Source organism: Alligator sinensis, unplaced genomic scaffold, assembly GCF_000455745.1.
Source record: "Alligator sinensis unplaced genomic scaffold, ASM45574v1 scaffold511_1, whole genome shotgun sequence".
Classification (NCBI taxonomy): Eukaryota; Metazoa; Chordata; order Crocodylia; family Alligatoridae; genus Alligator; species Alligator sinensis.
The window spans coordinates 652,827-663,374 of record NW_005842114.1 but is presented as its reverse complement, the minus strand read 5'-3'; the positions used below and the strand labels follow the sequence as shown (position 1 = coordinate 663,374).

The 10,548-nt window shown below is 51.3% G+C and overlaps 1 protein-coding gene across 5 annotated transcripts in view; it reads left to right on the top strand.

Moving 5' to 3' along the window:
- Positions 1-10,548, top strand: part of LOC106721812 (disks large-associated protein 4-like) — a 244,452-nt gene that overhangs the window by 172,021 nt on the left and 61,883 nt on the right. For 4 of the 5 annotated variants that reach the window (XM_025205382.1, XM_025205380.1, XM_025205383.1 and 1 more), the window contains one exon: positions 461-1,504. In XM_025205382.1, coding sequence (XP_025061167.1) covers positions 554-1,504 — 951 coding nt within the window. In that variant the 5' untranslated portion in view covers positions 461-553. Of the gene's footprint in view, positions 1-457; positions 1,505-10,548 lie in introns of all 5 variants that reach the window. The other variant, XM_025205381.1, reaches the window with a different exon arrangement.

Sequence of the window (10,548 nt, the reverse complement as noted above, 5' to 3'; positions counted from 1 at the left end):
ATTCCTGCTAGCCCTCATTATGCTGGTTTGGGACTAAGCATTATTAAATAAGCATGCACAGATGCCAAAAAATAGCAGTATCCTTATTTTAAACAATTTGTGTTCAGGCTTTGAGGTCTACAAGTATTTGGATTCTGGTGAGCAAACAGTACTCCTCCCTGTATCCTGTTATCCTAGTACCTCTCCCTGAGGTGCTTTCCATAGTCCTGTGTTCTGTCCTTTCCTATTCCTTTCTCTCACTCGTGTTCTGCCTCCCATCCCTTTCTTCTGCTTTCCTCTTCCTTCTCCTTTCCTGACTCTCTCAGCTCTGAAATAACCTTCATTATCTTTGTTTTTAGAGCTCATCAGGTGCTCACTCTGATGCCCTAGTGAGGTGGAAGTGTTTAGCTGGACAGAAAGATCTGTGGGTAAATCATCCCTCTCAATGATTTGACCCCTGTTCTTGTCTCTTTGGCAGCAGGACAGACTCCAACAGGAAGGAGATCAGATACAGAACGCATGAGAAGGCCTTTTTGTGCCGCTCCTGAAGCAATGCTCTAGAGCCACCAGGACCATGAAGGGGCTAGGAGATAACAGAAGCCGCCACCTCTCTGATAACCTGGACTCCCCTCAAGACTCTCTCTATGCCACCCAGGACAGGAACCCATATCTCCTCAGCCCCACTGACTCCTATACCATGGACCCCCGGTTTCCAGCCCCAAATTCCCTCCATGGCGACTGCCTCCTCCCACTCAACAACCAGATTTCCAACAGCAGCACTTTCCCCCGGATCCATTATAACTCGCACTTTGAGGTTCCAGATGAGAACCCCTTCCCAAGCCATGCCCAAGCCACCAAAATCAACCGCCTCCCTGCAAACCTCCTGGACCAGTTTGAGAAGCAGCTGCCCATCCACAGAGACGGTTTCAGCACCCTCCAGTTCCAAAGGAGCGATTCCAAACACCGGAGTGAGAGCCCTGGACGCATACGGCACCTGGTCCACTCAGTCCAGAAGCTCTTTGCCAAGTCCCAGTCCCTAGAGGGCAATGCCAAAGGTAGTGTGAATGGTAAGAAGGGCACCGATGACCCAAAGCAGAATCGGAGGAGCAAGAGCAAAGACCGGGCAAAGACCACTGAGACAAAACGCAGGACCAGATCTAACATATCAGGCTGGTGGAGCTCAGACGACAACCTAGACAGTGACACCTGCAATTACCGCAACCCCATGGGCCTCATGACTTTGGGTAGGCAGCCAGACCACAGCCAGCCTAGGTACTTCATGCACGCTTATAACACCATCAGTGAGCACATGCTGAAATCCTCCAAGAGCAATAACGACCTGAAGGTCACCCCCTGCACCAGCATCCCCATCAACAATGAGTCCAACTACATCAAAAGGGGCTCCTGGTCCACACTCACTCTTAGCCATGCCCGGGAAGTGTGCCAAAAGGCATCCGCCACCATTGACAAAGCCCTGTTGAAGTCCAAGTCCTGCCATCAAGACTTAGCCTATCATTACCTGCAGGTGGGTGCAAAGCAGGGGTTTGCTTCTTGTTTCATGTACATGTGCCATGTACTGCTTTACTGGGGTGGGACTCTCACAGCCAGGTGACAGGCACTGCTTGGAAGGAGGGAATATTCGGGTCTTACCTGAAAGTTGATCTGTTCTTGTTACTTCATCCATCACTCCAAATTATCCTGACCCCCACTTAGAGCATCACAATCATTTCCACAGCAGTCAGTTACCAGTGGGGGGTTTATATTTTTAAGCAGGAAATAAACAGCAACTGTGGGTGAAATCAGTGTCAGATTTTCAATGAATCTCATTTACAATGTGTGGGAGCAGCTTGGTGTGCCTATGCAAACCCACATGGGCTGCCACAGAAAGGGGCCTCCCTGGACTCAGTGGCTGACCCCAAGTGCCCTTGCCCAATTTTCTTTTCAGGCAAAGACCCACTACAGTTAAAACTAGGGGTGCAACGATAAAGATTTTTTTGGCTGATACCAACAGCTGATTATTAACCAGCCATGTTGGCCAATAAAGGCATGATTGCGGATATGCAGCCTGGAAGCTTGGAGAGAAGCATCTGGCTGGTAAGTCTCTGAGAGGGAAGGGGCATGGGGGAGGGAAGGGTGGGGGGGCGGGGTAGATAGAGGCCTCCGTGGTGAGGGAGGTAATGGGACAGGGGCAGGCATTGCCCAGCCGGGATGGGGAAGGGCAGGGCACAGGACAGAGACACAGGTGGCTGGTCTGGGGAATGGGGATGGGGCGGCACCCCACTGCTAAGTGGTCCCCCAGGGGAGGCATGGGGAGTATGTGTCCCCCGAATTTGTGCATGGGACAAAGGTGGGCTGCCCACTGTGGGCTTAGGGCCAGGGGCTGTGCTGGCCTCTTCCCAATGGGGGAGCTAGGCTGGGGTTGCACTAAGTGTGGGTGGCGGTGGGGCAGAGTGGGGTGGGTGGCAGTGGCTGGCAGTAGCTACAGAATGGCTACATGGAATTTTGGGGTGGCTGTAGCCAGCACTGCTGCCACCCCCCCGCCCCACCCCCATCCTCCCTGAGCACAGCCCCAGCCCAGCCCCCCACACCTGGAAGAGGTCAGCAAAATCCCTGGCCCCAAGCCCACAGTAGGCAGCCTGTGTCCACCCCATGCACAAATCCAGTGGGCACATATCCCCCATGCCTTCCTCGGGGGACCATGCAGTGGCAGGGAGCTGTGTCCCCCATCACCGGCCCCAGCCCCATTCTCTCTCTCACCATGGGGGCCTCAATTTGACCCCTCACACCCCTTCTCTCCCCCACACCCCTTTCCCCCAACTGACTTACTGGCTGGATGCTGCTCTCCAAGCTGCCAGACTGCATTCCTGGCTGCATGCATGCGGCATTTATTGATGACATTATTGGTTACACCAGCCAAATAAAGCCAATTGCTAATAATGTCAATTTTCCTTTTATTGGTGCTGATCCGATATGGACTGATATATTGGTGCACCTCTAGTTAGGACCCTTCAAAGCAAAGTTGTGGTTTTAGACAGATGTCTGAGGTCAAGGCTCAGATCATTAGGATATACCTCTCCTCACAATTGAATCAATGTGATGCTCTGTGGTCATTACACACTTAACACAGTGAGCTCCTGGCCTGTGATTGGGGCTCCTAGTTGTATTGTTGTTGCTGCTAGTGATGATGATGACAATGACGCACCTTCTACTAAGGTCAAATGTTCCCAAAAAAGTGTCTGAGTCGCAACTCCAAACTCACAATTGTGTATCCAGTTGGGAGCAACTGTATTAACAAGTGTTTCAACATGTGCTGTGTCTACCTTATGTGGTTAGCCCACATAATTGGGTAAGAGTCTATTAATACTACTAGCTAAACAGACTTTTTCTTTCAGCTCATGTGGGAGGGGCCTGTATTTTTAGCAGTGGAGGTCACAGTTTAAGTCCCCTTGTAGTGTATACTGCTTGGTCATTACATAAGCACATTTAGACACGCTTGAGATTTTTCAGCAGGCAGCACAAAACCAGCTGCATACCTAGACCGAGGAATAAAAATAAGTGGCCAGGCTTGGGGGTGTAGTCATGTGGGCTGTGCATGTAAATCGTACAAGTGCATTTTTAACACAGAGTTGTCAATGACTCTTCTGGCTGCAGGCAGCAGGTTCACAGCATTTAGAGAGTGATGAATTATTGAAAAGCTCTCAACTCATAATGCCTCGCTTTCCATTTTCAACAAATTAAATTACTGAGGGACCTATTGGATCAGGACTTTCATTAGCAAATGTTATCATCACTGTTTTTCTTTGCATTCCCTTTGTTAAAGTGTTACGAGCTTAACTAATCAGCCACAAAAATACTCTCACCAGCTCTACACGCACAACCTGGTGAAAACCAAAGTGCGAGTGAGACTGAACAAACTACAGAGATCACTACAATGCACTGAGGCTCCCAGCCAGGAGGCCTCTTGAAGTTAGCTGGCCAGATGCCTGAGGCCCTTCCTCAGCCACTATGACTTTGCTGGAAGCTGTGCCTGGGAATGGATTGTTTCATTATGCTGTAAACAATGAGCTTCAATTTCATGTGGATCTTGCCCCAGACTGTGAGCACAACTGTGTCATGAGGACCACAAGCAGCCAGCCAGCCCAGCACCATCCTTTGCACCTCTTGGCTGCTGGAAGTCAATGCAGTTCCACTGAAGTAGAAAGAAGACACATCTACCTGGCTTCCCTCCTGACCCTGGGTTCATCTTCAACAAAATAAGTCCCTCCCACTCTGGCTGTACCAGAAACCAACATTTACCTAGTGGAAACAGTTCAGAACAGCCCTGAGTATGTGTCTTATAGTTCATTGTCCTAAGAGAGCCAAGAGTGATGCTGAGGAGGGGGAAGGGTGCTGAGGCCCACATTGAGCTGTCTAGAGCAAATCCTGAGCCTGCCAGGTGTAGCCAGGTGGGAGCAAGTAGGCAAAGCTGATGTCAGCAGCAGAGCCAGGGGCTGGAGGGAAGCTGTATAGCCATGGCCAGATAGTTACAGCAGCTGCGGACATGGTTTCTTAGACTGAGGCTAATCTACACAATGTAACCACTCCATAAGGGAACCTTATTTTTAGGAGTAAAATGTGCCCAGCCACCCCTTCCTGCACACCAGCCAGGACAGTCCCAGCAGGATGCTCTTAAAGAAGACCTCCATGTTGCCATTTTCCTTCAAAACTGAGCAGACACCTGCTGCTAGGCCTCAGAATCACCATGGCCATTGGCTACCCCCCACCAGCCAGGAGGTCTGCAAGGTAAACAGTAAAGCTTCTGAGTGTGGCAAGGCCCTGAGCTTTCCACATGGTTTCAGGCATGAGTGTTTGAGCTTCAGTGGCTGTGTGAGTTTCTCACCTGAAGCCAGGCAAATCCTGGTAGTTTGGGCTAGGTTTGCCTTTAAGCTCCTGGAGTTTAAATCCCCAGTTCCATATGCTGACAGTGCCGGATTATGACATGCTGAGGCCCTAAACTATGTCCATCTTAAGAAGTCCTATACGTTAAAAATAATCCATGAAAATGGATTTTAATGAAATTTTAAAATGCATTATTGTTATTTCTGCACAAATTTATGAACTCCATGTGAATAATAACCGTGCAGCCACATATATGTATATTTTTGTCATATTAGAATGAAAATGTCCAGGTTTTGTTTCTTATTCAGCTGCCCCTCATATTGTGAGGCCCGACCTAAATTTAAGTAGCTTAAACCTAAATCCGGCACTGTGTGATGAACCTCTACAAAGCCAATCCAGGGAAAAGAGCTGCCCCAAACCCTGCACACACAGCCTCCCAGCTCCCTCTGGGGCCTGAGTGGGGCAATGGGGCTAATTCCCTTTGGCTGTACACACAAGTGGCTAAATAATGGAGTGGCACTGATGAAAGCCCCTGTCCGGCCGTCTTTGGCCATGGAAGATCATGGGGACATGAAGCCTAGTGGGAGCTGAGGAAGGGGAAGCCCTGTGCTGAGAGCCAAAGAGCAGCTGGGAATGTCCTTTACCAAGGACATGTGGGGAAACCAAATAGATCCACTGCAGTCTGCTCTTCTGTCTCATTACTCCTCAGGAGCAATAAGTGCCCTCCCCTGACAGGCCTCTCTCCAGTAGCTAGGAAGTGGTGCACTGACTGAAATGACATCTCCCTGCTTCCCAAGGGACCTCTGTGCTCCGAGAGCTGAGACAGAGGCTGCAATGACAGGAGCACAGCATGCTTTTCAAGAGCAGCAGTGAGAACTGGAGATGGACCTGAGCAGCAAAGCACCAGCCCAGACATACAGACATACAGCTGGACTTCCCCACGGGTCCAGAATGTGCGCAGCTGGCATCTGGGCTCAAGAGAGAGTCTAGAGAACAAATTCAGAGCCCAAGCCAATCATCCTCTTAGTGATAAAAGAGCTACAGTCCTAGCCTAACCTGATTGGAGCCCTGAAAAGGGCAGCAAATGCTTTTACTCCACATCTTGGCCCTCTGTTGTCTGGCACCCTCTGCTCTGCCAGGCCTGTACACAGGGAGGCAGGCTTGCATCCATTCACAACCTGACCACAAGGGTCCCAAGGCTCAGCTAGAAGCAGGGTCTCATGAACAGGGAGCCTCGTTTCCCTAATAAAAAATTGCGAATTCTCTGATAAAAACCCCAAAATCTCACTCCCCCCCACAATCCTCCCCTGGCCCTGCTTGTGCCCTTCACTCCTCCCCACAGCCCCCCACATCCCTGGTGGTGCCCCTTGCCCCACACCCACAGCCCCCTGCCCCCCAGTCTCTCAGCTGTCAGGGCTACAGGGCCAGGGACCCAGGGCCACAGCCCCTCACCCCCACAGGAGGAGGCGGCTGTAGCAGCAGATCATACCCCGGCTCCCTCCCCACCCCACCCCGCTGGCTGCCGCCTGCAAGCTGTGGGCTCGGGAGGGGTGGGCTGCCTCCCTGCTGCTGCATGTACTCCCAGGGGGATCTGTGCCCCACAGATCTGTTTGCCAGGTGGGGGTGGGTGCAGGCTGCGGGCTTGGGCTCGGGCTCCCAACCTGCTGCCCCCAGGGCCTCCACAGCCCAATGAGAGCTGCAGGGAACAGCAGAGCCACATGAGGAAACTCATTACCGCTGCAAACTCCATGCTGCCCTGGCAACACATCCCCTGCCCACGCGACAACGTTAAAGGGCACAACCCTGCACCACCACCCCACCTGCTGCCATGCATGCAGGGCAGCACGGGACATGTTGCCAGAGCAGCGCAGAGCTCACAACAGTGAGCAGCTTCTTTGCGCGGGCCCGCTGCGCCCTGCAGCACTGGGGCACACCTACTGGGCTGCAGAGGCCCCAGGGGAGGGCAGCAGGGCGGGAGCCCAAGCCCGCAGTAGGCAACCTACCTGTACCACCACCCCACACATAGTTCTGGGGGGCATGGGTCCCCCTGCCCTCTGGGACTGCGCACAGCAGTGGGGAGCTGGCCTCACCCCTTGCAACTCCAGACGAGACACCCAAGACCCTGTCCCATTCCCTGCCGGGGCCCTATAGCTGCTTATTCAGGCCCCAGGCCCCAAGCCTCAAACACCTCCAGCTGGGCAACAGCCCCAGCCCTGCCCAACTCACTCACTCCCTCCCTATGTGGGCCTCCCCCCCTCTCCACACTTACCTGCAGGAGCTGCTCTCCAGGCTGCCTGGCAGCCATGTGTATATACATACACCTGGTGCCCCCTGCCTGACTGCTCTCCTCCCGCTTGCCCCAGCCCCTTGCAGGCTGGAACTCTGCCAGCCTGCAGAGAGCTCATCCCAAAACTCATTTCTTCAGTAGAATGAGAAATCCGCATTTTCCTTCGGTAAAGGAAAATATCCACTTTTTGCTCCATTTTCCTGTGGGAAATGAAAAACCCAGATCCCTGCTCATGAGGTTTCTAGTCCTGTTCTGAGATCCAGAGCCTTTAGATCAGGGTGGATTTGATTTTTTGTGCCTGAAAGCTCACAAAGAACAATTTTTCCAACTGTTTAGTTGGTCTAATAAAATATATCACATCTACCCAAAGAACCTTGTCTGCCTATGTTCTCTGGAGACACAAATCCACGGTTTGAGAACTAAAACTAAGCACCACAGAAATGCTTAATGGGATCATCTAGTCTGCACACTGAGTCCCATTGGGTAGAGTGGTTTTCTTTAATCTTTACTAATCTATAGAGGAGCCTCTGGGAATCCCATAAGATTGGGCCCCTAATATACTCCATGGCCTGTTGTGACCTATTTATAAAATTTCTAAAAAGGTTACATGAATATATTGTCTCAAGTAGTATATAATTAGAAGTTATAATCCCTATTCCATGATGATATTTTAAAGTTTTAACATATCTTATATTAAAACCATGTATGTTAATTTTTTAAAGCATCTTAACAAAAAGAATAAAAAAGTATGATTCAATAAAAAAATCTGATTTAAATAAAAAAATCCATTTTTTTATTTAAATCGTTGATTTTTATCCACCCCACTTTAGATGAGCTACAGCACCATATCTGCATTTCTGGTACTCTGGACTTCTGGAGCTTTCTGTGTGACTCGCAATCCCCAGGTGCTCATCAAAGTCAGAGGGAGTCTTCCTACTGTCAAAAGTGGGAGTTAGACTAGGTCTTTGCTGAGACTTGGAGATATAGGATGGTATAATTAGCTCTTCAAAAGGAGTAGGGAGGTGTACAACCAGTCTGTAAGGATGGAGAGAGGGAGGAGCATATTTTCTTTCTCCATTTACACTATATGCTAGAAGGACTTGTGTAGGCCAGTAGGTAGGGAGGGAGAGCCAGGACAGGAATGCACTGACACCAACGAAACCGTACGCCAAGGAGAGGCATCAGAAGCTATTAAGCTGCAGAACGAGCACTGAATATTGGATACAAGTGTCCAGAGTAATAGACCAATGTTTCTGTTTCTTTGGTTTTGGTGACACACAAGTGCCAGTCAATTAGCACTTTCAGTTCCACATCCTCTGGGGACAAGATAACATCAATGGGACCAGAGGAAGTTGTGAGCTTTTGAGTCAGTGAGGAGCCTTAGCCAGCACTTCTGTAGCCTGTTTTATTTATGAACTCTCAGCAGCTGAGATTAAAGGGATGTGAGATGTTATTCAGACAGCATTTTATCCTTTGACCAAAGAGGTCCAAGTTGGGATTGGCTTCTCTGCTTGGTAACCAAATAAGCTGGGATAACCATGTAGAGTTATGTGCCTCCTTTCCCCCTCCTAGTGAGTTTGCTTCACATGTTACCAAGATTTTTCCCTTGCCTTAACATTAATGAATGGGCTTCCCAAAATAATCTGTCGGATGATCAGCATCCCACAGGAGCCAAATTCCTAGCATCCTGGTGATTGGGACACTGCAGGAGGTCCTTACTTTCTCTGATAACCTACCTGGATAATGACCATGGCAATATGTAGGTTAGCAATAACAAGGTCTATAAAGGCTTTCCAAACCCTAAGACATGGATGTGTGATGAGGAAATATGCTTTGTTCTCAGAGAGGCCTGCAGAGGAAGGATAACTCCTGTGAAAAGTAGAGAAGCCAGTAGGTAGGTCAACCGCAAATGCTTCTTCTTGGCTAGGAAGATGCCCATGGGAAGAGGCATCAGAGCTTCCCCTCAGAAGAGGTGACAAGCTGGATTATGGGGAAGAGGGCTGGACTCCTTCCTTTCTCATACTACAGAATGAGGCTTGGACTACTTTCTGCAGTCTGATACTACAGTGATGGTATGAGATGGTATCAGTGATGGGTGGTAGTATGGAGCTTCTGGGGGAGGAGGATCCTTGCTGTTGGCAGCCTGTTTAGCATTAAACCCCTGCTAATATCTTATGGGCCTTGCTGAGAAGCAACTGCTGAAGGCCCACTCAGCTTAAACCAAATTCCTAGGTTTCCTTCCTCAGTTAGTGCAGACATGTTGGTGTAGAAGCAGCTACCTCATTGCACAGGAGTTCATCTTCTCAAGGACAAACTAAGCACTAAGTCTCTGACATCTGATTTTAGGGCCTCAACATGGTCTAAGGCCCTATTTGGCCTTCCATGCTTAGCAGTCCTGCACATGGCTGTCTAGCTCTTCCCTGTGCACACTTACTGCATGCTGGCAGAGTTCCAGCCTGCAAAGGGCTGTGAGGAGTAAGAGGAGGGTGATCACTGTGATCAGGCAGGGGACGCCATGTGTATGTACATGCACATGGCCACCAGGCAGCCTGGAGAATAGCTCCCGCAGGTAAGCGTTGCAGGGCAGATTGAGGACCTTGGAGGGAGGGAGGGAGTTGGGCACAGCTAGGGATGGGGCTGCTGCCTAGCCAGGCAGTGTGTGGAGCTTGGGGCCTGGGGCTGCAATACGTGGCCTCAGGGCCCCTGCAGGGAGCAGGATGGGGCCCCGGGCAGCTCATCTGGGAGGCAGGGGCCGACTCCCCATCACTGCATACACTCCTGGGGAGTCAGAGGGGACCAGTGCCCCCATATCTGTATGTAGAGTGGAGGCAGGGGCAGGTTGCCTACTGTGGTCTTGGAGTCCTGCCCTGCTGCCCTCTCCCGGGGCCTACACAGCCCAGCAGGTGCGACCTGGTGTTGCACAGCAGAATGAGGCCGTGCAGGGATCTCCTTGCCACTGAGAACTCTGTGCTGCCCCAGTGAGGTGTCTCCTGCATGCGCAGCAACAGTGAGGGGCACAACCCCACACTGCTGCCCCTGCTGGTGCCATGCACAGAGGAGACACATCACCAGGGCAGAGTAGAGGTTGCAGCAGCAAGAAGATCCCTGCATGGGCAGTGCTGGATCACACCTGCTGGGCTGCAGAGGCCCCAGGGGAGGGCAGCAGGGTGGGAGCCTGCAGCGGGCAGCCCACACCCACCCATACCCTGTGCACAGATCTGTGGGGCACAGGTCCCCTCGGCCCCCCCCTGGAGTGCACACAGCAGTGGGGAGCCGCCCCTGCCCAAGCCCGCAACAGGAAGGCAGCAGGCAGCAGCTGTGGGGGGGAGCCAGGCTCCACTCAGTTGCAGCAGCCATTGCCTCCTGCTGGGGACGGGGCTATGGATCCAGGGCCCTGGGCCCAC